The 27,364-nt window shown below is 37.3% G+C and overlaps 1 protein-coding gene across 3 annotated transcripts in view; it reads left to right on the top strand.

Moving 5' to 3' along the window:
• ADAMTS19 (ADAM metallopeptidase with thrombospondin type 1 motif 19) overlaps positions 1–27,364 on the top strand; it is a 154,951-nt gene that overhangs the window by 36,701 nt on the left and 90,886 nt on the right. For all 3 annotated transcript variants that reach the window (XM_075740365.1, XM_075740363.1, XM_075740364.1), the window contains 4 exons: positions 6,020–6,192; positions 7,136–7,219; positions 8,259–8,416; positions 17,793–17,836. In XM_075740365.1, coding sequence (XP_075596480.1) covers positions 6,020–6,192; positions 7,136–7,219; positions 8,259–8,416; positions 17,793–17,836 — 459 coding nt within the window. The remainder of the gene's footprint in view (positions 1–6,019; positions 6,193–7,135; positions 7,220–8,258; positions 8,417–17,792; positions 17,837–27,364) is intronic.

Raw genomic sequence — 27,364 nt, 5'->3', positions numbered from 1 at the left:
TGGGAAAGGGGAGAGAGGTCTCTGATGAATAGCAAACCATGATGTGTATGAAAATGAGTGAAGATGCAAACTCTTCTGTAAGGACATTATTATTCTGTCATGTTAATTTCCTGTCATCCTTTCACTTTCTCTTATGCTCTAAAATGGGAAAGTCAGCTTATTCTGTTCTAATAATCTTATGGCCAAGACTCTGAGTTAATTCAAATAGTCTGTCAACAGAGATTCAAATATTTGCTTGAAGTAAGTTTCATTATCTCTACTACTAGCCTGAAATTTCAAAATAACTCAAGCTGTGCATAACTGATTAGCACATGCTGGCATAACCGTTTTGCCAGGGGAGTATAAATATCTGCAATTTCTAACTGATACTGTTGTACCAGCAAGACCAGTTCCTTACTCTGCTGCTACAGGTCATTTTATTAAATGGGACTGCAGTAAGTTACATGCATAAAAGCTCTGTCTGTGCTAGAAGCAATTTGCTGGTGTGACATACGGTTAGATAATATCACCAAAACATTCATGGTATGGGCATAGCCTTAAAGGGGTGTCGAAGCAATAAAAAATATGACTTTACAGCAATATTTGAGAATTTTAAGTCAAATCCTAAACTAACTAGATAATGAAACAAAGATAAAACACATGATTATGTGGGGCTTTCTGATACTCTTGGGTTATGCACAAGCTGCCTTTGGTAGAGTTGTAGCTGTGTGACACCAAGAAACTATTCTCTCAGCAATATGACAACTTCTCAGCAATATGAGGAGTTACAACAGGATCTCTTGCTTCTACAGTACTCCTGTATCAGACTAGGTGTTCTGGGACAGGTATTTATGCTGCTGGTTTTGAAACAAATTGGTATCAAAGACTGGCTACCTATCAAGAAAATGTGTATTGCCAGTGCTGAACTGTAATTACTAGAAGGAATGAATGTCTGTGCTGAAGGTGTTGAAGGATGACTATTGGAAATAATAGCTTTTCATGCAGAACTAGAAGAGGCAATCTAAGTAGGTATTGTTTGTTGTCTGCTACTGTTGTAGGCTGGATTGAAAGATGCTACACAACCAAACTTGTTTGGAGAGAACAAAGAACTTGTTTTTGTGAATGGGGTAGATTTATTCTTATTAATTAGGGGAGGGAGAGAATAGTACCAACAGAAGCAGATGCTTTCTGGATTTGTGAGAGTGTATGTGTATATAATTTTGTTGAATGTGTGTATGATTTATTTACATATGTGAGCCAGTTGCACATAGACAGACCTCACGCTCCACATCTTTCTTTAGCACATGGCCCATGAAACCTTTCAAAGCAAGTAGTTCACAAGTGTGTTACAGAGAAAATGTGAGAGAAGCAGTTGCTATTAGACCAAAGGGACACATTGAAAAACTAAACTTTTTTCCTTCTACCTAATCTGAAGCGCTTGTTCCAGGCTGAAGTTGTTTGTACAGTGAAACTAACTCATGATAAAGTTGTGGGGCATTTTGGGGAAAAAAAAAAAAATCATCTTCTCAAATGGTCATTCTTTTTCACACAGACTAGAGAGCGAGAGCTTTTATGCAGGATACAGTAGATCTGAGTTTTGAGTCCTTTCTGTATTTAGGAGATGGGAAGCCTCCTCTTTTACTTCTCACTTCTGGTAATAAACAATATACTGTTCTGAGTTGTGAGCAGATTGTGCCTCTCCTCTTAGAGTGATACCATTTTGCAGGAAAAAGCCTGCTACTTTGACTGGATCAAAAGCAGAAGTTTGACTTTATGGGGTGTAAGCTGGGCAGTTAGCTGGGAGAGCCATGTTGGTTCTTGCTCTACAGCCTGTTTCCATGTGATAATCATGAAATAACATGCATAAATGATCTTGGTCTGGGTCTCAATGTCCAAACAATCTTGGACAATGGCTTGATGTCCGAGTGGAGATCAGTGACAAGTGGTGTTCCTCAGGGGTCGGTATTGGAACCGGCACTGTTTAACATCTTTGTGGGCAACATGGACAGTGGGATCGAGTTTACCCTCACCAAGTTTGCTGACAACACCAAGCTGTGTGGTGTGGTCGATGCACTGGAGGGAAGGGGATGCCATCCAGAAGGACCTTGACAGACTTGAGAGATGTGCCCCTGTGAACTGCATGAAGTTCAACAAGGCCAAGTGTAAGGTCCTTGTTGGGTCAAGGCATGTGGGTCAGGGCAATCCCAAGCATAACTATGGGCTGGGCAGAGAATGGATTGAAAGCAGCCCCAAGAAGGACTTGGGGGTATTGATTGATGAGAAGCTCAACATGAGCCGGCAGAGTGTGTTTGCAGCCCAGAAAGCCAACCATATCCTGGGCTGCATCAAAAACAGCATGGCCATCAGGTCAAGGGAAGTGATTCTGCCCCTCTACTCTGCTCCTGTGAGACCCGACCGAAAGTACTGCATCCAGCTCTGGCGTCCCCAGTACAAGAAAGAGATGGACCTGTTGGAGCAAGTCCAGAGGAGGGCCACAAAGCTGATCAGAGAGCTGGAGCACCTCTCCTCTGAAGACAGGCTGAGACAGTTGGGATTGTTCAGCCTGGAGAAGAGAAGGCTCTGGGAAGACCTTATAGCAGCCTTCCAGGCTACAGGAAAGGCAGAGAGTGACTCTTTATCAGGGAGTGTAGTGATAGGACAAGGGGTAATGGGTTTAAGCTGAAGGAGGGTAGATTTAGATGAGATGTTAGGAAGTAATTCTTTACTGTGAGGGCAGTGAGGCAGTGGAACAGATTTCCCAGAGAAGTTGTGGATGTCCCCTCCCTGGATGTGTTTAAGGCTAGGTTGAATGGGGTGAGCAACCTGTTCTAGTGGAGGGTGTCACTGCCCATGGCAGGGGGGTTGGAACTAGATGATCTTTGAGGTTCCTTCCAAACCAAACCATTCCATGATTCTATGATTCTAGATCTATGAGGTTGCACTAGATGGAGAGGTATTGCTTGAGGTATTGGTTTCTGTTCCTTTGGTCAGAAACAAGTAGTTACTCTGCATTAAGACATTTAAATCCCTATCCAAACGATAGTGGAGGTACAGCTCATGGCTTCCTAGGCTCCTGAATATTTCCTACCTAGCCAGAATACCGCAATTTCTGTACGGCTGGGTACCCATTTTCTTTTCCAAGAAAGCCTTGGGAGTTACGGTGATTGCTCTGTAGTCTGGGCCTCATGTGAACATACTTGGGGAATGCTCTTGTGCCTGAGGACTTGTAAGTGTCCAGGAGACCTGTAGTCATAGCATGTTCTTAACGTTGGCTCAGGTATTTTGTGCAACCTGTGGTTATAATAGCTGGAGTTTCAGGTCTTTTAGGTTTTTTGGAGGAGTTTCATTGTTTTGTTCAGCCTGGAGAAGAGAAGGCTCTGGGAAGACTTGTTATTTTCTCTTAATTGCCTATTGAATATGACATGTACTTGCTGCAGTATTTCTAGACTTCTTGCTGCAATGCTGGAATATTTCTAGCTTTCCTTTCAGTCAATTGAGTTTAAGTAATAAATTGATATGGAATCTTCATATTTTCTATAGTTGCACAAAACATAGAAGTCTTACTGCTCATAACTCTTCTATAGCATTTATTTTTTATTTTGCCAATGTAATTAAATTTTTAAGATGAATTTATGCATCTTTAATCCCAAGAAGCAATTTTTCCTGACTTTTATCTTGTTAGCACATGCATTATTGATGTAGGTATGTTTTTTTCTGCAGGAGTTGTTATCTCTTATATACTGTACCTTCAATAATGAGTAATTATTTGTAATTTTTACTTACTTGTGAGTATGTGAAGAAAGATGTGTATTTGCCTAGATCATGGCAATTTTGAATACCACTGGTATCAAAATTACTAGTTAAATTTGTTTAAAGGTCTTAGGAAAGAGCTAAAATTTTCAGATAAATGAGATCTCATGTGATGGGGAATTCTGCCAGCAATTTGGAAGGGGTTGGCTGGCCAAGAACAGATTGTCCTTTGATTTGTTAACCCAGCAGATACCTGAGGCAAATGACAGGCACTGCCCCTTGCAGCCAGCTTGTCTACAGAGCTGTGCAGTTTTCTTATCCACTACAATCCCAAAAGACAGAGATTTCAACAGTTTATGGGACTACAGCGACCTTAGTGTTTAGCACGATGCTGTATTTTACTGTGGGCTGTTTACTGTCAATTCTGAATAAAATGCACTGCTAGCTAAAACTTTTGGAGAGATGTGTTAGCAGACTTCTCTGAACAGCCATGCTAACAAATTTAAAGTGTTCAACCACTAGCTGCTGTTTTTATGAAGAAATGAACAATGAATAAACTGTGTTGCCGGAAGCTTCACTGGAATCAATCACTGCTCCTCAGAGGAGGGCAAATTGACCAGATGGCTCATGAGAGATCTTTTTTGATCCAAATGAGTTTACTATTTAAGCTTAGATCTATAGCATTAAATGCTTGTATGGTAAGTCATAGTTGTATAGCTTATAGGGTGTTGGTTTTTTGGCACAAATCCTGACACTGAAGTTTCATTAAAATTTATTCTCAAAAGAGTGACAAAAACACACACATGTTTTATAAACTAGGCTGTAGATCCACAGTTAGTGAACACAAGTAAAGCTAGAGGCTAGCTGTATGTATAAGGCTAAGCAAATGACTGAAGGATCAAAATGGAAAATATTTACATTGGAAAATATATATCTACATTATATTTACATAAAATCTGTATTGTGCATACATTTATATTAAATCACAGATCCTTCTTTCACTGGTACCTTATATTTCGAAGTTTATTTTTTAGTTCAGTGACTTTTAAGGCAGATTTTTAGCACTTTCCTGAAGAGTGACTTATTTTTTGGAGAGTAGTCATGTGTTATGAAATGAACTGCAGGAACTTTCCTATTAGAGATGAGACTGATTAATTGCAAAATATTTCCTCAGAATTTCTGAATATTTGGTTGTTTCCTGAACATATGTTTATAATTAATTGCCATCTCAAGCATCACTTTTGTTGTAAACAGAGCGCCTGAATATTCCATTGTGGAAGCTGGAAAAAATTTCACTTGATTTCAGTGACTTCAATGAGATCAGTCCCAGACGTTTTATGTCCCTTCAACAGGATCTAATGAATTTGGCTGTTACAACAGGGAGTTTTATTTTATATTTTATTTTAAATTAAATTATTTTAAATATCTTTGCTAAGTGCTGTATGCATATCTGATGAACTCCTGGCTTGAAATGTTTTTGTGTAATTAGTATTCCATATGTACTGTAGCAGTAATGGGGATTTGGTCATGGTTTTGGAGGGGAAACTTAAAATTAACAAAAGCAGTAACCTCTAGCTTACCATAAATGTAACATGGTTTGATTTGGAGCTTTCTGTAGGTTTAGAAGCCTGTTTCCAGGGTTTGGTTTTGTTGTTTTACTTTAACTGATTATAATGACAGCAGCACTGACTTTAAAGTCATGTTAGTAAAACTTCACTTTTTTGTTTCCATCAAACCTATATCCTACATATTGTTTTCTGTCATTCATCTGAAATGTTATTTCATCTTCAAAAATCACTGATTTGTTCCATGTATTTTCTTAATGTTGAATTTGTGGCAAATCTATATTTGTCATCTTTTATGCTAAGATACAATTGCATCAAGATGTTTTCTCTGTGATTTATGAAGATGGGCAGATAACAATTCTGCAATCTCTGTGAGACTATTTTTCTGTCAAACCTAACACTAATTTAGTTTTCTCCCACAAACCAAACTAGGAGGCACATATTCTTTTATAAATATATTAGATGAAAGGATGCAAAGAATATGACTAACATTATTTGAGCAGCTGGATAAGATTCCTGTTTTCTTGATGTGAACTAAGATTTCTGTTGTACAGTCCTTCAGTCTGAGCCTTAGAATTGGCAGTGCTAAATAAGCATGTATTAGCGTTCATAGCTGTTGCCTTCCACATAATCAGAATTATACCATAATCACAGGTAACAAGTCCTAAAAGTACTGTAGAGGTAGTTTGAAGGATGAGTTAATCAAGCAATGCTTTATGTTACAGATAAAAGGAAATCCCGGAATCAAAAAGTGTCAGAAAGTGGAAGAGGAAAACGATACTCTTACAAGTTACCTCAGGATTACAATATAGAAACTGTTGTGGTGGCAGATCCAGCTATGGTTTCATATCATGGAACAGATGCTGCCAGAAGATTTATTCTGACCATCTTAAACATGGTAGGAAATTTAAAATTAATTTTGGCATTTTGCCAACAGTGCCTGCACCACGGGCTGATTTCTTTGCTCTTTTTAATTATTCTGACTGAGCACCTGTAAGGGACAGTCAGTACATGACCATCAGCAGACTGTCAAGACTTATTCTATGTATTTTGCAGCATAAAACCTTGGTGCTGCAAACATGTCTGTATTCTTTTCGTCTTCTATCTTGAGCCATGAAGCCAGAAAGTGAGAGCTGAACAAGATGATTTTTTGGTTAGAAGACTATGATGTTGTTGGGAAGGCTGAGGCACTGAATGATTTCTCATTATCTGTGCTTATTAGGAAGAGATGACATTGTTAAGAAGGATTGTGTGATCATTAGTGGCTGAAAAAAAACAAAGGGTAATGCAGGCAGACAATTACATCCCCTTCCAGCACCATCTGGAGCTTCAGTGCACCCATTTGGTGCATAAGGCAGTGAAAACTAGCATTGTAATGTAATATACAAGGAAAGATTGTTCTAAAGAAGGAGCTTAAGCTGAAGAATAAATAAAATCTTTTAACTATTCTGAATGATAGGAAGAGTTATTGCCATATCCTGGCTCAGACCACTCAGAACACAATCCTGGATTTAACTGAATAGAAATTTTCATGTGAATAATATTATATGCATGTGTAAGTATTTGGAGAAACTGGCTACAATTTATAAAGTGATCATGGCCATTGAGGAGAAAAGGTCTCTTTTGTGCTCCCAGAATGAATGCTGCCTAAGCTCTGTTTTCCCTTCAGAAGATCAACACAATACATTAGCTTAATGTTCTGTTCAAATTATGGAAAATTCAAGCAGTTACAGTAGAATATGAGAATTTTTTTAGGTTCTTTTGAGGTTCTGTTATTTTTAGTCTACAGTGTCTTGTGTGCAATACAAGCACCTATTTTTATTTACTGTTTTTTATCTTAGGTTTTTAACCTTTTCCAGCACAAAAGCCTTGGACTACAAGTAAATCTTCGGGTGACTAAGCTTGTCCTTCTTCATGAGACTCCAGTAAGTACATATTACCTTTCTCTTAACCTGTAGAGGGTAATGCTACTTAGCTTGTTGCTCATACTCCACAAAGGCTTGCAATAGTCAGCATCTTTAATGGCTGACAAATGTTCTCAGTTAGCTTTTGTGCATTATTTAGTTATTTACACTGCTGGGCAGCCCCAGTAAACATTAAGCTTCTCCTAATTTATGTGCTGCACATACTGAGATTTTTCTGTGCTTGCAGTTGGAAATCAATTAAACAAAGTTTCCTTGTGGAAATCAGCTAGTTCTTAAGTAAATCTGCTTGTGCTCTGCTTTTTGTGCATTCATATAGCTCAGTACAAAAATCATCTCCCTTAAAAACAGTGAACAATAGGAAGACTGATGTTCTTTGTCAGTCAATCCCTAGACGAACAAAGAGTGCCATTATATAGCACTATTCTTTCCCTGTACGTTTCAGGCATTATCTCAAATCCTGTTCTTTCTTTCTTTCTGAAGGAAGGCGAGTTGGCTGATATCTTGATTTATACTTTCTATTAACCCATGGTTTGTATATCATATTTCAAGACAATGTCAACTTGATGTCTTGCTTTTTCTACAAAATATTATGGAAATCCTTTCATGCTTTAGTTAGTTCATACTAAAAAGAGATTCCCTTATCCATGTTTCTAATTTTAAAATGTTATATTTTTCCAGTGGATCAGAAAGTATTTCTTTCTTCAGTGTCCTCTCAGCAAGTGGAGAAGCCTCATTTCATATTCAAATTCTGGATTTTCGCATCATTAATCTTTTCTTCACTATGGATAGTGAAAAATCAGCAAATAAATGAGACGAGTTCAGGTGAACAGATCTATTGTATGCCTTTCAGTGCACTGTCTTCACCTGTATTTTTAACAGGAGAAAAAGATTATCTCTGCTCCTGAAGTTCAAGTCATTCTGCTTGATAATATATTATGCCATAAAAAGGAGAATATTTTTGCTAACTCTGTCAAAAAATTGTCTTAATTCTACTTACAGAATCATAATTTTAATAAAATTAATTCATTTTTATTTCCAGACAGATATGTATATTGGACATCATGGGGAAAAAATGCTGGAAAGCTTTTGTAAATGGCAACATGAAGAATTTGGCAAGAAGAATGATATACACTTAGAAATGTCAACAAGCTGGGGAGAAGACATGTCTTCAGTTGATGCAGCCATACTGATCACAAGGTAAAATACTGAAAGATGAGCATTAAAAAATAGGCAGTGGCCTAATATGAACATAGATCAAAGGAATGATAGACAACCAACGCAGTTACGATTTAGTTTTGCAGTGAGGAAGAATGCAACCTGAGGCTTCTTTCCAGAACTCAACAGTGGTGGTAAAGATAGATCAGAAAGCCATAGTTCCCAGATGGTAAACGTGTGAAATGACAAACAAGTCACTCTCTTGTTTCTTCTTTGGCTATATAGCTAAGGCCATAGGTGGATGCTTCTCTCCATATGCCTTCATTTAAAAGAGGCAGCACACACAGACCTGTAGATACTTTCATTCAAAACACAAAAGCATATTTAGACCATTCAGAGCTGGATCAGCATGACACTAGGCACATTGCTGAGTTGTGCTTCTCTCTAGTGAATCTAGAACTAGTGTTCTTCATTGTGTGCTGAAGGTATATCATGTACACAGTATGTGCTCTACAGCCATGGGGTGTGATCCCAGATCTGCAGTTCCTTATAACTCTTACCAGGTGTTTCACGCATTCGGAAGGAAATATGACTCCAGCTCACCTCTTCCTCCCAAGAAGACACTGTCATGGTTTAGGCTGTAAGTGGTGCACAGGGGGATGCATATTGATGTTCAAACAGCATACAGCCATTATCTAAATAAAAGGACAGAACGATGGTTCAACTGGTCGTGGATTGGGCTTAGTCCCATTTTTGAGGTGGACCTTGGACTGAATCACCTTCAGAGTTCCCTTCCAAAGCAAATTCCTGTGATTGGAGATAGTAGAATACTAGTGTGCCGTCCCATGCTAGTTGATGACATGGTATCCTAAAACCATGTGTAATCTTTAAATATATGTGTAGCCTTATACCATTTATTCAGGGCAATCTCACTAGGAGCTATATGCATTTTTTTAAATTAATTTACATTGTGATTACTCCAATTTCTATAATGTATTTCAGTTTTCAGAAGCAGAAAAATGCTTCCTTCCTAAATTTCCAAGTTTTGGAGAGCCAGTCACATACTGGAAGCAGGAAATGAAGACCAAATTGTCTGTGGTGACAGCTTTGTTGCTACTTTTGCTGTTTACCCCCTTACCTTTTCTTAGAAAAGCTGACACCCATCTCTTCTTACCCTGTGCCATCCTCCTCTATTTGTTGTGTTTGTCTGGTTTATGGATTGTTGGGGCTTTGAGGGGGCAGATAAGTTTTTGTAACACACTTATATGTTAGCTAAGCTGTAAGTCCCTCACACAGGCTCTTCTGAACTACTGTGGAAGGCATGAGAAATAACGTCCATTAGCTCATCAGAAAACATACTTGGCATGACAAACTGGAAAGAAATTTTTCAGATTAAGACCTAAGACTGATTTTAATAGCAGAGTGTGTCAGTGGAGGAAGAGTCTAGATGGAGAAGGAAAGATGTGAGTAGTAGAAAAGAGTGAACTTGGGCCAAAGCATAAAGGATGGCCGAGTATCATAGATGGCATTGGGTTGATGAGCATAGCTAACAGGGAACAAACCTTCTTACATGTGGATGTACTTTGTGACTGTCGAAGGATAATCAAGCGATTGCATACTGCTTGGTTGCTAGAAACGTGAGGTTGTCGAGTGACCTCTTGTCTATGTCGCCTGGCTCTCTTATTTGAGACAGCTGAGAGAACAGTATCTGCAGCAGCCACAGCAGCTTGAGGGGGCATCGAACCCTTCAAGCCTGCATCTCAGGCACTGCCAGGAGAGTGAGTCTAGGGTTGCATTCTTCAGTTCGTGAGCTGTATCTATCTCACAAGAAGTAAGATGCTATGAAATAAAGCACGTAACACCTTTTTCCTCTCACTTTTCCATCTTCATCTTAACCAGCCTTTATGGGAAGAGGCAGAAGAGTTCTGAACTGATGCAAGTGAAGTGTTAGTTAAGCAGTTGAGAGGTAGTGGTCTGGAGATGTTTTTAACATTTTCTGCATTCAGCCAGAGAGCTTTTTGAATTTCAATCAGCATTTCAAATGGTTAAAAAAGCTTTTGGAAAGTCTAACCATACATTAAGATGTGCTTTGTAATAATGATATTCTGATTTGCATTGCCTACAATTTATGCATGTCAGTTTTAATAAGTTTTTTGGAGTAAATCTCTGATCAGTGTTAAGGAAATTGAAGCAGAGAGCGAGGAAGCGATTGCTTGGATGTCAGATAGCAAGTCAGTGCTGGAGCCAGAAATTAAAGATCTGTTCTTCTGACATTTTTATTTTTTCAGTGGTGCTGTTCTCAGGACTATACTGCCTCCCATCTCAGAGCTGCTTTAGCTGCTAATAAATCATACCAGTGCAGTTTCCTGACTGTGGGAATATTTTGCTAATGCAGGCTCCCTCTGCACATCATCAGGTTTATGGTATAGCTAACTCCAGTGTGGCTCCATTTGTTAATTCTGAGTTTCATTCTGTTTTGCAAACACATAACAAGTTCCTTTGTCACAACTTCCAAACAGCTTTATTGAAAGAAATCATTTTGTTTAGACAGATAAATACCAACTGCTTGGTATTTTTCAAGTAAAAATGTAAAGTTTTGGTTATTTAACACATTCTGTGGCAGACATCCTAAAACTTACCACACCTCCTTTTTTTGTCTTGCATGGTAGTAGAACAGCAAGAATGCTTTGAAAAAGTGTTCCTGTGTTTTCACATGCCAGTGGTGTCCAGTAACCAAAAGAGTTAGAAATGAAGCATTGAGTATTGTGCAGAGCTAATTTTTAATGCCTAACTACAAAGAGCATGATGTGTATGTAACCGAGATTTATTCAACAGTCAAAGAGCCATCATAGCCTTTCCATGAAAAACATACTTTTCAAAACTTATTTTTCCATTTGTTACATAGAGTGGAAAGCAAAACCAGTTTCTCCTCACAACTTTCTCTGCTGCCCAAATAAGCTGTAATGATACATATGAATATGCTACCAATTTGTAAATTTCACTTTACTGTAGTCCTATTTCAGCCTGTGAGGTTTGTTTAGTTTACCTTTAAATTGGTTTATTCTGATGAAGTAATATCATGCTTAAAATGTGGTGCCATAAAGTAGAAGGAAGACAGAAAGAAAAAGTTTAAATAGTGTATTTAGAAAAGATCCCCAGGGAGGTTAGGTATAAGGAGAATGTAAGAATTAAGACAGAAATTGTTTTAAGGACTCTCTTAATAAAACTATCTGATTCACAGTTATAAATTACCACTATTACTTTAGAGATATGCATATCAGGAAGTACTTTCCTCTAAGGAAAAAACATACCATGGCACATCGATATCTTGCTTGCTTTTTAAGTTACAGAATGCGAGTGCAGAGATAAGCCCTCATTTTGGTGTCCACTGAGATGGTATTACCAGTTGCTATCTGCATAGGTTGTCTGACCTGAATGAGGTAACTGAAAGTAAGGCAGGAAAAGGTCCATGGCATCCACAGTTGCTGACAATACCTAAGTTCTTATATTGCCCCTATTGCCAACAAGGCAATGAAATCTTTGAAGTATATTAAAAAAAAAAAAAAAAGAAAAGAAAAAAAAACCCAAGATACAAGAATGAGGCAGAATCTACCTTCTCTTAAAAATTTTGCATCATGCTGCCTTTCCAGTCCATAGGTCAATCTATGTCACAGTGGTTTTTAGAATGTCAAAATAATAATAAAAAATCAAGTTCTGTATTCTCCTTCTCAGAATTGCCATTTTGACATGTGCTTGTCATAGAAAGTAGATCTCTGATTCTCTGATATTCAGCAGATAGACAGTGATGTTTCATGTTCACAGCTGTTCATTCATAATGATCTGCAGTATCTGAAATCTCTTTGCTCTGGGTGATATATATTTGCAACAGTGCTGTGAGGCATTTTCACTATAAGAAAGTGACTCATTCTATAAAAGTAGACAATTGCATAAACAGCACTTAAATTTGCTAAATATTATTTCATTTCCAATCGTTCCAACCAGACAGAACTCTACCCAAAGCTTGGACAAGAATTTCTTAAGCATTTCTATTCCCTTCCAATGCATATAAAAAGTACAGTTCTTTTCCTGACTTTGCTTTTTATTTCCTTTCCGGTGTTAATGGTTTGAACCAAAAATACCTCCTCAAAAAAAAGTCAGAGGTGGAAGACTGTGAATGACTCCTGCACAGAAACTCACATTACAGGTTCACCCCAAAAGCTTGAAGTGTTTGGCAGTCCAAAATTGTTGAAATGTAACAGGATAGAGATTGGGTTATTAAGCTGCTACTACTGTCCTTAAATTTCTGGTGAAATTCAGCTCTGGAAAAATGAGTTCTTGAAGTGCCCGGTAAGAGATAAAATTATTCTTAATTTTGTCCTTACAGTGATGAAAACATACCACTATAATGTCAATACTGCCAAGACTCCTCATATCTTTTGCAAAGTTTTACAGTGTTTACTGGGGTTTTTTTGACATCAGCAGTAGTCATCAAGGGAGTTCATGACAATCTCATGTGTCCTTACTATTAGTTATATAGTAATAGCCTTGTAGATGCAGAAGGAAGCATGGAAACATGAAAAGAACATACTGTAGAATCAAAGATGTCTTTTAAAAAAACCACCCCACAATCTCCTGTATTAATTATACATTAATGTATAAGATTCGTATTTTTAACTTGTGTATTTAAAAAATCCCCCTAATTTTAAGTCATCACATGCTGTGTGTTTTGGGTTTTGGGTTTTTTTTCTTGTCTAAGTTCAAGGTGTTTGAGTCTATGAAGTGGCAATGCTTGTAGTAATACATGTGAGAAAAATCTGCATGAATTTACCAGTTTCTGTCAGCTTGTTCTTTTGAGCTTTAGTGCTCAGGCTACATATGTTCTGTTCACTGATAAAGATCTGTTACATAGCGTTACACAGACCTAAACTAAATTTTAATTCTCTGATTATCTAGTGCAAGTCCCTAACATTAAATCCATCAGTTATTTTTACATTTTATTTCTCTGGTGAATAAAAAAGGTAGACAGTCTTGAGATAAAGATTTAAAATAAAGGAGGATTAACTGTGTTCTGAAGTACACCATTGCCACAGTTACTTATATTCAGAATGGAAAGTTGTGTCTTATTTCTAATTTCTGTTACTTCAGCTTTCAACCGCAGATCTCTTCGTACCCTTTGCTGCTAAAGAGCTGTTAGAAAGCTCCTCCCTACATAAATACTTGCAGGCTGTGCTCAACTCACAACTCATCTTTCTCTTCAATTAATTTAGAGAGGTTTTTAAGCCTGTTTCCCAGACATGTAATCATTCTCTTAGCTGTTTCCAGACCTTTTCCTATTTTCCAAAGTGTTTTTTGAAGCATAAGCACCAAAATTGGACACAGTAGTGTGTGAACGGTTGTACTGGTGCCATGGCTGATATTTTCCTGCGTCTTTATCCAACGATACTGTTCACTCCTACTGGCTGCTTTCAAATGCTCATTTCTTTTTGTTGTTGTCATGCTGTTGCCATATCTGATCAAGTTTGGGGGTCCAGTTTTGGCTACATTAAAATAAAAGTTACTCAGATGAGTCATCTTTAAAAATGGATTTGTCTTCATTCCTATTTGTATTCTACCAAAACTCATTTAATTTTCAGACCTTACTAGTAGTGCTCTCTTATTTTCTTCCAGATAATTGTTTAATGCTTATGCTGAGTCTAGATTCTGTTGGACTCCATAGTGATGATAACTATGTAAAATATTTAAATATAGTATTTTCTGATTTACTAAAATACACTGTCCAGTGCATACCGGTGCATTTGAGGTTTACCCTCAAAATACTAAAAAGTTTCTAAAATACCATTTACGATAGTAACATGGTCAATTTGTTTAAATTCCCAACTGAATAGTAAATGTGTAATTTGTCCTGTGGTTCACTAACCTCAAAATTTATTTTCATTTAATTATTTTTAAGTGTGTTCATTAGTTTGTACATGCCTAGTTTATATACGGAAACCATCTCAGAATGTCCCAATAAGTGAAAAGACAAGAACATCTGCAGTATTGTCATTATTCACTTAGCACAATACAAACGAACACATCTGCAGTATGATGAGAATGGTTTTTTGCCAAGGAGACCATTAATTGCAACTATTCTTTATAAAAACTTTATGATTTGAGAAAACTGGTTGCTTGGGCAATACACCTCAAATATATCTTAAAAAGTTGTAAATACTACAGTCAATAACAGCAGGAGTTAGACTGCCATTTCAAGCCTACACTACTTTTTTTTTCAAAATTATGAACATAAGAGCAGTTAAGAAATTGAAAGTAGAGTGAAAGACAGAATGAAAATTTGGTAGACTGCTAAAATCCATTATCTGTCCTCTGTTTGTTCTTTTCTCCAATCTAGCATATGGAAGGAAAATGATAAACTGGCTTGGACAAGAAAACAGTCTTTTGACTAGTATGCCTAAAATAAGTGTTAAATTTATCTGAAGTGACAAATTGATGCAAACTATTAATAAAACATAAGTCTGGATTCTTCTTTAGTCTTCTTCTGCTGCTCTTGATGTCTTCTGTTGTATATCCCATCATCTACACATCAGGATTTATTTTAGCAAAGAGAATGTAATGAGATACTTTATATTTAGAAACTGGATAGGTTTTGTTTGCTGTGAAGGCTCTTCATAATGCTTTATGTAGTCAATTAAAAATGCATTAACTAAATGTAATTTTATGAAACAATGGATTAGTAGTTACCCATTCTTGCTTAGAATTCTTTTCTAGGGTTAGCCAACCTATTCAAGCTCACAGATCAGTCCTAAGTGTCATGAAATGTCCTCTCTTCTCTCATTAGAATAAGGACATGCTTTCCCTTCCATGTGCATGCAAAGAAACCATTTAGAGTAATGGAAGTTGTGGGCTGGATACTGGTTAGAAGGGGACTTTAGTGTGCTTTAACCAGTTTCTTGCTTTCAGTGTTAGACTTGGTTACTACCTTGCTCCGCAAAAGTTTCTATCTGCATTAATGGTAATGCTAATACCTTTGCCCTGTTTTGCTAAGAGAAGGGAAGAAAACAACAAAGGCAAATCATCTCAGTGGCTTTCCTGAGGGCTTTGTATTGTACTTTATTGCTCTATTTTTATACCTCCTCTTACTTGGAAGAGCCTGTATCCTCTCTTTTGTTTTGTATAGTTTCAGCATGCCAGTTCCATATATATATATATAAAGTGCAGAGGTGTATATATATGTGTGTGTGTGTGTATGTTATATACATACACAATAACGTAGTTATAATATGATGGAATATTTCAGTTACCATGTGGGAATTAGAGAACTATTTCTGTAAGAGTCATTGGTAGGTCTAGCTAGAGCTGTAAATCTTTACTAAGGAGCCTAGTCTCAAATGTATGCAATGCATTCATATTCTTGGAAATTAAAGGTGGTATTATATTCTTTCAATGTAGATCAGGAATTAAGAATATTTTATTGTACTTCTCTCTTGCTAAGTCATAGCAACACCATTTCCCCCAAGTCCCATAATGAAACTCTGGATGCATAGCATAACCATAGTCTGAGGTTGCCAAGAAGGGAAAAAAAACCAAACCAAAACCAGCTCAGTAAGTGTATGAGAACAAAGCTATTACATAAGCAGGAACCTCTTGGATATTGGCAGTTTTAAAATGTCAAATGGTATTCTTGTACATTTGAAGGTATGCGCTCTTTTTTCTTTCTTTTTTTTTTTACTTGTTGTTACATCAGTTAATATTTCTGGTAGTTGTATGAGTGTTCGTGGAAGACAATCCATGTCCTTAGATTGTCTTTACACATGTTCTCTTGCTTCACCACAAGTGCCATATTTCTAATTGTTCTGTCATGTTGCTTAACAAGACAATAAGTCCCCTGTGTCACATAACACGAAAGAAAGAATTATGTTACAACCCAGTGCATTAATGCAGTTTGTTGCAGGTTTGAAAAAAATACAAGAACTTCCTTCTGTATCTGATTATAGTTTCTTGTTCACCAGGACTCTTCTAAGTGGATTCCCAGAGTTTCTTTATCAGATTACTCGCAAGATTTTTTCTAGCACTGTTGTTTTGCTTTTCTACTCTGTAATTATCTGGCAATGGTGACTGGAGAATCAAAAGCTCTACAACCCCATGTCTCTGGCTGTGTAGCCTTTAACAACTGTCAGAAATTTGCCAGCCTCTTGAGATTGCTTTTGGGTCTAAATCACTCTGTGGGAATAGTCTCTGGGAAACAAACAAACAAACAAAAAGCTCTTGGAGTAGTTACATTTGTAAAAATGATAGGTATCACTAGTCTACTCTCTCATCTCAAGCACCAAACAATTCCTGCATTTTGTTCCTGGAAAATGAGTGTTTATGTACGTGTGTATCTTTTTATCAGTCTGTCTGTATATCGATGTAGCTTCCTGGACAGAATATAAAAATGAAATCTCTCTGTCTCATATAGTCCCTCTCTAAAAGCAGAGACTGTTACTCTGTGGTACAGCTAAAGAACAGAAATATCTTTATTTGAGTACATGTTGGAATGAAGTTCAGGTAACTTCGTTGTATTTTGCTTAGATGCTCAGTGTGGGGTTTTGTTGTTGTTTATTCCCCATTGATTCCCTCCCCCCCCTCCCCAGTTCATGTATACCTCAGTAGCCCTATTTTTATTTAAAATAGAAAAATATCATCAGTTATAAACACTCCAGTAAAAAGAAGCTTTTCCTTTGCTCTTTTGATACCTTTTTTATGTGTGTCTCAGAACAGATAAAATAGGTGTGGAATTAAAATGAATCCCAAGCAGATGTTGTTTAACACAGACATGAAATATTTATTCCACTTCATGCAATTGAGCAGTCTTACTTACAGAGCTATGGCTGGACTAAAATCTGTGTTGGAGATAGGATAAGCTTCTCCCAGCAAGTTAATTTGTAAGTCTCCCATGACTAGAATGGGATGTGCTAGCAGAAATACTTCACCAGAATGTATTCCTATTAGTAATTTTAACCATGAACTTTCTGGCACAAAAACTTTCTGACTCTATCTACGATCTAAATGCTGGATTACCATGCTGCTTTTGGAGCTGATATTAAGCACTGAAGATATTTTCAAATGAAAGAAAGACTAACTTTACAGTTCTTATATTTCAAGATACATGGGGGGCAAAAACAGAAATTAGGTACAATGCATATTAAAAATATGGTACATGTTTTATCACCTGACTACTCTTAAATCTGTTCTGACAATTAACTGAAATCTGAGTGTTCTGAGTAATCCTGGCCTTTGCTTTCCCGTGCTCTTTGTTGAGATAATGGTGTTCTGTATTTATTCATTGAGTCATACAAAATATTTGTAAATAGGTCACACAGCCGTTACTAGTCTGACAGCTTGGCTTGCTTAACATTTTTCTTTTCCCCTCCAATTCTAGGAAGGATTTCTGTGTACATAAAGATGAACCATGTGATACTGTTGGTAAGTAAATAAATGTAAGACACTGTGTGTATAAACCACTTCATAAAATAAGTGTTACATAAATAGAGATGTGAAGCTAAAAGATGACAACAGCATCAGTGATGGATAGCTGTAACTAGCTAATATGCAAAATACATCTCAAATGCCAATAATACTTTATTAGATTTGTGTATGCTTCTAGCAAAATAAAATGTTTTTAAAACTTTTTTCTTTTTGATCCCACTGGCAGTTTAATACAAAAATGTTTTAATATTCTGAATTCAGAATATGAAGCTAAACAAGTGTGTTTATGAGTCTTTTTTTATGCAGTGGGCTTATCTTTGGTGAGAATATGTCTGTGATGTTTAAAAACCGTTTCCATAAGAATATAATGTAATATAGTAGAGTGTTTATGAGCTGTGCAACTTCAGAAGAATACAGGATGTGAACTATTGTGCAAGGCATTTTCTGATATCTTCAAATAAAGCGAGTGCTGGCTGCACCGAGTTTTTCTATCAACAGTCGTTAATTTAGATCACACCCTTTTGGGAAGATAGTTTTTCAGTATAAAGGTCTGATGGAAAAGGTAGCAAAAGGAACTTTTTTCAAGGGCATGTAGTGATAGGAGAAGGGGTAATGGCCTTAAGCTGAAGGAGGGTCGATTTAGATTAGATATTAGAAGGAAATTCTTCACTGTGAGGGTGGTGAGGTACTGGAACAGGTTGCCCAGAGAGGTTGTGGATGCCCCATCCCTGGAAGTGTTCAAGGCCAGGTTGGATGGGGCTTTGGGCACCATGGTCTAGTGGAGGGTGTCGCTGCCAGTGGCAAGGAAGTTGGATCTTTAAGGTCCCTTCCAACCCAAACAAACAAACAAGAAACAAACAAAGTAGCAATTATTCTGTTCAGTTATAATTCTGTGTAAAAACATGCCATGACACTAAATGAAGGAGAATTTTTTTTTTTGGCTAATAGAAGTCTTTAACGGTTCTATTTGTAAACACAAGTATTCAGAACCTAAATTTTTTCAGTAAGGTTAGGATGATAGTAATGGACTATTAACTATTGTCATGCTTGTGCTCCCTCTTAGATAGAGGAGAAGTAGAAATTTTTTTTTCTCTTATTTAATATCCATGGCAAAGGTTTGAGAAGAATTCTTATGTAAGCTGTATTACCTCACTTCTTGCTAGTCTTTTTACTGCTGTGTCATCCCAAGTCTGTGTGAGTGTGTCGGTGGGGTAGATATCAATAAAGAATCTTTCTAAATGAAAAATGGAATGTTTCTCACAGCAGTTAGTGGTTAAAAATTCATAGTGTTCTTCCACTAATTGGTATCGTGGTCTTAGGTTAATCTTGTATGAGTGTTTGGTGCTCAGAGTAATTTATTTTTGTCTTGTAAGTGGAAGAATGTTTCCTTCCAGCTGAAAGAGGAAGCGATGTGACGAGAAGTGTTCAGCATCTTATGCTGATCTAAGCTGAAGATCAAATCTGGAGTACTTCCAGTATATCTAAATCAGGATAGGCTGTTGTCTGGATTTCACAGATGAAGTGAATGTATTCAAGGATTTTCCCTGAAAAACATTTCCTCTTTAGTTGAACCTTGGAAGTATTAGAATAACTACTTATCTCTGAATTTGTCCATGGAATTGTAAATGGCATAAGATTGAATTGACTCAGGTATCAGTCATTCACGTTTCTATGATGAAGAAGCTTGGATGAAACTTGAAATTGAGGCAGTGGATTAATCATAAGTGCACAGGAAGTTAAGAGTTTGCAGTCTTAATACAATGATAAGCAAAATGAAGTGGAGAGCTTAGCTAATTTGACATTTTGTGAAATGGTTGTTGTGGAATTTCCCACTCTGGGTGTTGTTTAGTTTTCTTCAGGAATCGAAACGTAGTTCATATGTGTAGTTTTTTTCCATGTAGGTACAATTGTGCAGGAAAAGCTAAGGTCATTCTTTTCCTGTTGTTCCATCAGTTTTTATATGAATTTAATCATTAGTTTTCCAGATGAATATAGCACCTTTCCATAAATTCAGTGTATAATTTCTTCCATACATATTTACAGTACTGTGGGTCCATGCTCACTCTTAAAAAGATAATGTCTTTCTGAAGCTCTTGCCTACCATCATCCATGAGCTGATCTAAGGAAGAGTGTTCAAAAACTTAGGGAGAATTTGGTGCATTTCTTTTGAAGAGAACTTTTAAATTATCTTGCTGGCATGGATGTATTATGTCAGTATTTTTAGGATTGTGGGTTTATATGCAAAATTGTTGAAAGGACGTGTTGGTAGATGGTGGCTTCATTTTGTCATCTTTTCTTCTACTTTTGATTTCCCGAAGAAAAACCAAATGGTCATTTTTAGTTTTAGATTAGATCATGAGTAAAAGTTTGCTGAAAGGTAAGGAAGAGCAGTTTGATCTTACTATAGATCTTCATGTAACTTCTTTACAGGCAAAAGGAGACAGCACTTTCCAGGCATGTTTAACATGCTGTAAATTACAGAATTTGCCAAAGAAACTACATGAGAAATGCTAATGTAGTATCAACTGTACAATTCCCAGCTGTCTAGAGCTTGCCCCTCCTTCCCCTAAAAAAACCGCAAGAGAATACACCACAATACAGACTTTTGTCTATCATAAAGAGTAGAATAAGGCAATCCTCTGTGAAATGTGAACATAACTGTACATGTATGTGAGGCAGTCAATGTGATCTTTGTAACAGCTTACACAATTCAGAAATGAAAGTCACGAGAAAGGAACATTTACAGGACAGACCTCATTACTGGAAAGCTTTGTCATGTTGGGTCGTGGTTCTTCCCAGTGATGGATACTAACAGACAAATAGTGGATTTATTGTTTATTCAAGTGCCAAGACTCACAGTTTTCGGACTGAATGTGAGTATCCACTTGAGCCAGATTGTGTAAGTTCCAGTATTCTGTTATATAGAAAAAGTTTTCGTGTATTTAAGTGGCAAATAATAAATTTCTCTGTGTTTCCAGTCTTCTTCTACTCAAAGTATATAGGTCATGCACTCTTCAATTAGTACTTTTTCATTGTTTCTTAAAATAACGGAGTGATTTATATGGAGACTTAATGGTTTAAAGGTAATATTAACCGAGAACACTGTTAACTGGAAAAAAATGTTTCCTCAAAATCACAAACATGTGTCGAAACTCCTTAGAAATATATAATTTCATTCTTGATTTTGAAACAAAATACATGATGTCAATCTCCCAAATATTCCTGCATGAAAGCATTCAAAGTGGACAAATACAAGACTTTTTTTCCATAAATATGCTTTGGAAAGTTTGTCAGATTTTTACATTCTTAATCAGGAAAAAAAGGTTCTGGCTATCTTGCTGATGAAGCACAAAATGTATAACACTTTATATTTGATAGATTTGAAAAGTAGACAGAAGTAGAAGAATAGACTTCTGGAATTTTATTTGATTTCCCAAAGTGTGTTGAAGTTTAGAAAGCAGAATGTCTTTAATGCTTTTCAGAGTTATATTAAATATTATACTACTGCTAGAAGTGTTTGGAAAGCTCTACTGTAGCCAGGGGAGTTGTGGGGCTAGTTTCTTACTTCACACTGTAAATCCAGAGTAATTCAAATGAATGACTTCTCTAAGTAATCTCATATTTCTGTGGAACAAGAAGCTAAATTCTCAACTGGTATCAGTCAGCCCAGGTCAACTGATTTCAGCTAAGCTATTCTGATTTCAGCACTGTCAATTGTCACAGCCACTATGAAATTCCTCCTGGGTGGAGCACACAAGGCAATTGTTTTAAGCTCAAAATTGACCATACCCAAGTGTTCTTGAGGTTCCTCGGGTTGGTTGGCTGCTGCACTCTTTTTCCTTCCCCCCACCTCCCTTGCTATTCTGCTCATGTGTATGCTCCCTATCTCCTATTCCTGCACAAAAGTGAGATCCTGTGTTTCCGCCACTGATGCTCACAGCTCTTCTCTAGCTTAAAGAGGGGTTTCAGACCTTGCTTTACTGTATGATACATACTATGATTAAAATAGAGGGTTTGTCTGGGGGTGGAAGAATATGAAGCTATTTATATACAAATTAAATTTAATTTAGCTAGTGAAAAAGTTGTCTTAGACCTGTAATTATCCAAGATTCTTTTGCCCCAGAAGATAACTGTTCTTTGGAACCATAGCATTTCTGTCCTCCAAACAGGTTTTGCTAGCTTAGTTAGAAGGACCTATCTTTTAAATTTGTGGTGATTTGGAGTGTTGTTCTTTTACTTGTGCTGTGGACAGGTAAAATTATGAATATAGATGTCTCAACAAATTTCTGAAAATTCTAAGAAATAATTCAGTTGTCAATTTTCAGAAAATTAAGTCTGTACTAAAAGAATCATCACAAAATGTAAACTAGGGGCTTGTACTTGCTGTACTCCTCTTGTGCATGCCCCTTTTAGTGTTACTATACTTAAGTAACTGAAAGGAGCAATGATTCATAGGGCAACTTGTTAGTGGGTTATTGCACAAACCTTAGGACCAGCAGATAGAAATCAACAGATATTTTCTCACTCCCTTCAAGGATTAGGCTAACAAATAAATACCAGAAGACTATTTCTTATGGCAAGCATATGCACATTTGAATTTCTCTTCCTTTGTCTAGCTTTCCACTGCAGCAATTAAGATTTTGAGTCTCTGAGACATGCTTATTTTGGATTACATTTGTTGTTTGCTGCTAGCTAATGTCTTCTGTGGAAACACTATAATAGTGAGTTCTTAGTATGAAATGTTACAGGCATGGGCAGAATGTAAAGTGATGCCCATCTTGTGCTGGCATCTGTTTGGAGCCTTGTTAATCTGCAGGAACTGAGGGAATGACCGTTTCTAAGGGAAGCTGTGTCCTTTCTGGGACTGCTGCGCTTGGTGGCTGCTAACTGACTATTTTAGCATCTCTCTACCTCATTTTCCTGCCTTTCCTTGTGCAGCAAAATGACTCAGCAAGTCTTAACACCAACATGCAGTTGTGTTTAGTGGAAATTGTGATTGTTTTCTTAACTAGCTGTGCAATTTTGTTTGTAGCTTCCATGTAGCTCACTATTTGCATCAAAGATGTAGGTTTAGATTGATGGGTAGGTTCTAGCAGGGTGCTTGGGAGCTTGCTGATGCCCTGGGCAGTGTTCAGGGATGCGTAGTGGTGTAATTTGCAGCAGCAGCATCTCAAAATGGTTTGCAAAAGGCATAGGAATGAGCATAATTGCTACAGCTGGCAATACGGGCAGGCTGACCCACACAGATGAATGAATTAGCAAGTGAGAGAATCAGGAAGGCTACCCAGCATGTTCTTCCTCTCTGTTCAGCCTATTAGGTTGTCTGCATTTCTAGTGCGTGTGACATGGCTTTTAAGAAAATCTAAGATGTTGGTATGCTGTCATATCACTGTAAGTTGTAAAGCTCCAAGTATCCTTAAAGAACATGTAGAATTTGAAAATAATTTGCAGACAAAAAATTTTCTATTTTAAAGTTGTTGCTTTAGTAATACTATCCTATAGTGAATATTAATTGCAGTTCCTGATGGTAGTTGGGTTTTTTCCTATGTCTTTATGAAGATAGACTGTTCCAGATAGTAGACCCTAAGCGCCTGAATCCTTGTATTATCTCTTGTCTTATGCTATCTGATTCTTCAGGTAATATCTTCTCTCATCCCTTGTCAAAAGTCCACGGATGTACAATACGTGCTCTGTAGAATGTTCTGACTATAGCTATTGTTTTTAAAGATTTATGATAGCTGGTAGAATGTTCTAGTAACACTGATTGCAGCAAAATGGAAAACAAAAAAAGTAGTATTTCCAGATTCAGTTACCTGAATGCCTTTACTGCACTCAGTTAAAAAAAATATGCCTCTGTCAAAGGAAGGTCAGGAATTTTCTCAGCATGTATAAACTGAGTTCCATTTGACCTAATATGTCAGAATTATGACTCATTTCAAAGATAGCTTTTGCCTTAAATAGACTGACCTCAGCTGATTGTTTTAATACTATCTTCTTACTGCAGCAGAGTAGGCTTTTTTTTAAATACATCTCTGACTGACACACCTATGTTCTTCTGCACAAATGTGTTTCATTTAAAGCTGATACCATTTGCTTTTACTCTGTTGTGGCTGAAATTCACAAGTAATAGGATGTTTCAGGAATAGTAAATTGAGCTTTTCTGATGCTTTATGAAAGACAGGGTTTCCAGCATTTCATTCATCTCAGAGGAATGTAAGTGCAATGTTCTGATTGCGGTCTACTAGAGAGATGGTAATTAAAGGCTGTTTTCAAACAATATTTTGTATCTTATGAAATCACAAAAGAGCAATCCTTCCTTAAAAAAAAAAATAATTTAAAAACCTCATACTGTATTATTTGATCCTGTACTTTAAGATACTGTTTTCAGTTAAAACATCAGCTATAAGAACATTGTTTCCCAAAACCATGCTTCCGTCTAAACTGTTTACTGGAAAGCATTGCTCAAGAAAATGCTGACATTGCAGTCTCTAAACAGAACCTTAAAAACTCTTGTCAGATTGTTTTAGGGGTATGGTACAAATCTAGTGTATTATAAATTTCTAACTCTGGTAAGAGCTAATGTTGCAGAGAGAAAAAAATAGTGGAAACTTGAGGTGACATCAGGTCTTCATTCTGTTACAAAGGATCTAAATAGTGTGGATACAAATTATGACCGGTAATGAATCAGACAAACACCTACACAGTAAAGACCACAAAACGAAGTGAAGAACAGGTCTTCCATCCAACTTAGTAGAATGTCAAAGATAGATTTATTTACTTTTCTTTAATAACGTGAAAGCTGTAGATCTTTAATACACAGGACATGACCTTTTCCTCCAAAACTTGTCCCCAAGTCCAAAGGTTTAGTCCAGCCCTATGCATTAAGAGATATGACAGAAGTAGGGAATTGGACAGGCTGTCATTGTCCAGTGTAGGTCAATACTGGAAATATTGAAGCTGAATGCTTAGGGCTTACTACCAATGAACAAGAAGCCAAAGAAGTTGTACAGCACACAGGCAGCAGCACCGCAGAAGTAAACTTAAGAAGTCTATTTCGCTGTGCTTCCTTATCTGTATCCATCTGGTGTCCCTCCTCTTATCCGGGAAATTGGTGTGTTGTAGTCTTGTGTAGCTGCCCTTAGCCTAACTTGCTAGGGCAGTGGTAACGGTTTGCTGAGAAGGAGGGTGAGCTCTCTCATGCTGAGCAGCATGCCGCTGTGGCTGAACTCCTGCAGGCGCTTGACGTTGCTAATTTAAAGTTAGTTCAAGTACCTGTGCACTGCAGAACAGGAACCCTTGCTATGTGTGCCCAGTAGGCAGGATTAGTGTTTCTGTCTCTCTAACACTTTGTGTGGCTAGACAGGGTGAGATTACTGGACCCTGCACTGTGTTTCTCTGGAGCAAGGGAAAGGAGGAAAGAGGTGCTGCCACTGCACTTTCAGTGGGCATATTTGGGATATTTTCACTGGGATAAAGAAGCAAGGTAAAGTCTGTCCCCCCTCTTCCAGGCCCTCCCATCATCAGAACTGGAACCCATAGCATGTGTCTGTTTTTTCTAGAAGATACTAACAAGGACCCCGGTTGTTTATATTCACTAGAAAGGGTTGGTTTGTTTCTTCTTTTCTGTTGAGGTACAACTGTGGAAGAAATGCACTTTAAGGCAGTTACAAATCAATACTGTAGGTTGTTCAGTTGCTGACGCAGAGGGTGAGGGAGACTTCTGATTGGCCAAAGCAAACAAGAATCCGTAAGCCCTGAGGGCTGCCGTTCACTGTATGTCCTAACATTTACATGCACTTTTGGGAGCAGGTTCCTCCACAAGACAGATAAGGCTGACAGTAGGGGGTGGGCCAGAACTACTTCTACAAAGGATGGAGTATAGAACTTATATGTAGGTTCTGCCCTACATATAGCAGAGGGTGTGGGAGTGGGGGCTTGGTAGTCCTGTCCACCTTGCAGAGGGAAGTGTAGGAGGCATGCCTAGAGAATGAAATCAGCAGAGGTTAGAAAGATGAGTTTTGTAAGGTGTGTGCATACATCTGGTTTTGGGAACATTTTAGCATTGCATACAGTCAGGTTGGATATTGGTGAAAAGTGTTATGTTTTAAGTAAAGAAATACTATTTGATGTTGCCATTTTAAAATTCTGTTGACTGAAGTTGCCTGTAGCTGTACACATAGCCCTCCAGCTGACCACTGTGCCCAGCATTTTTTTCTGGTACTCATCACTAGTGTAATTAAATCTTTCTTTTGCTGTGAATGTTACTCTCCCAGTGGCTGCTGTGGGGAATTCAAAGTGGGAGCACAAACCGACTGGATGAGGAGAAGCAATCACAGCAAGTTTCTCCCAGTGAAAGTATAGCTGCAGTCTCTTAAACTTTCTAGGTCAAACACATTTTCTGACATATCTCCAAGCTTGCTGCTACAAAAAACTTGTGAAAGCACTAAGAGCATTGCAAGCTTTGAGGTTTTGCCCTGTGAGTTGGTTTACCCCAAAATACAAAATATGTCCTGAACAGGAGATACTCTAAACGTGTCCTGTGTAAAGGAAAGATAATTTTTGTCAGCAAGATTGCTGACATTCAGAGAACTGCATTCACCATTTAATCTGCAAAAGACTTCCTATGGAGATTTCCAATGTGTAACAATCTAAGCCACTCATATAACTTTTACAATACATACAATTTTACATTCATACAACATTCTTTTTTACAGCAAGATCATGATAATAGGTTCACTGACCTGTATATAAAGGAACACCTCATACAGTGAAAGCAGGAACATCTTTTAAGTGCTTTTGTGCAAAAGCTAGCCATAGAGATCTCACTCAGTTTCACTTCATGAACATTTGCTTTTGTTAAAAGTACTGTAGCTCAGGTGCATATCCAGTAGCTGCAGCTGCCTGAGTACAATATTCACATGTGGCTTCTCAACATTGATTTCTCTTGTGACATTGCTAGGATATTTTATTTAGTAGAATTTGAACTATGCAGAAGTGTAGAAATACAAAAGTTCCCTAGGAACTGATATCCATATGATAGTACAGTACGTCTGGTATACAAATACCTTTAACACACAGGAGTTTTTTAAAGCATCAAGGAAATTCTGACTTCTACACTCTACAGAATAAAACTTGCTTTTGTCAGTAAGTTACATGTCTGTAAGTACAGCAAATCAGAACCTAATTAGATGTGAATTCCAATAAATGTAAAACCAAACCAAAATAAAGAAACAGAATTTAGTCTATCTCATGTATTGTAAAATGTCAAATGAATTATGCATGCTTGGTGCAGTTTCTCAGAAAAGCAGAACATAGGACTACAATGCACATGCTCAGTCATCAAATCCAGACATCTGCTATTGCAAGCCTCAACTTTATACCTCTTCTACATATATTAAATTCAGTTTTAAAAATTAAGATTCTTGATTCCAGCAGAACTCTTGAGATGCAGTCCCATCTTATTTTGCCTCTTGTTGCCAGTTAGTCCAACTCAGTAAAACACTCCGGTGAGACCAGAAAGCTAGG

Source organism: Balearica regulorum, chromosome Z (assembly GCF_011004875.1).
Source record: "Balearica regulorum gibbericeps isolate bBalReg1 chromosome Z, bBalReg1.pri, whole genome shotgun sequence".
Taxonomy (NCBI): Eukaryota; Metazoa; Chordata; class Aves; order Gruiformes; family Gruidae; genus Balearica; species Balearica regulorum.
The sequence above is the reverse complement of the archived record's forward strand: the minus strand, read 5'-3'. Positions and strand labels throughout refer to the sequence as shown.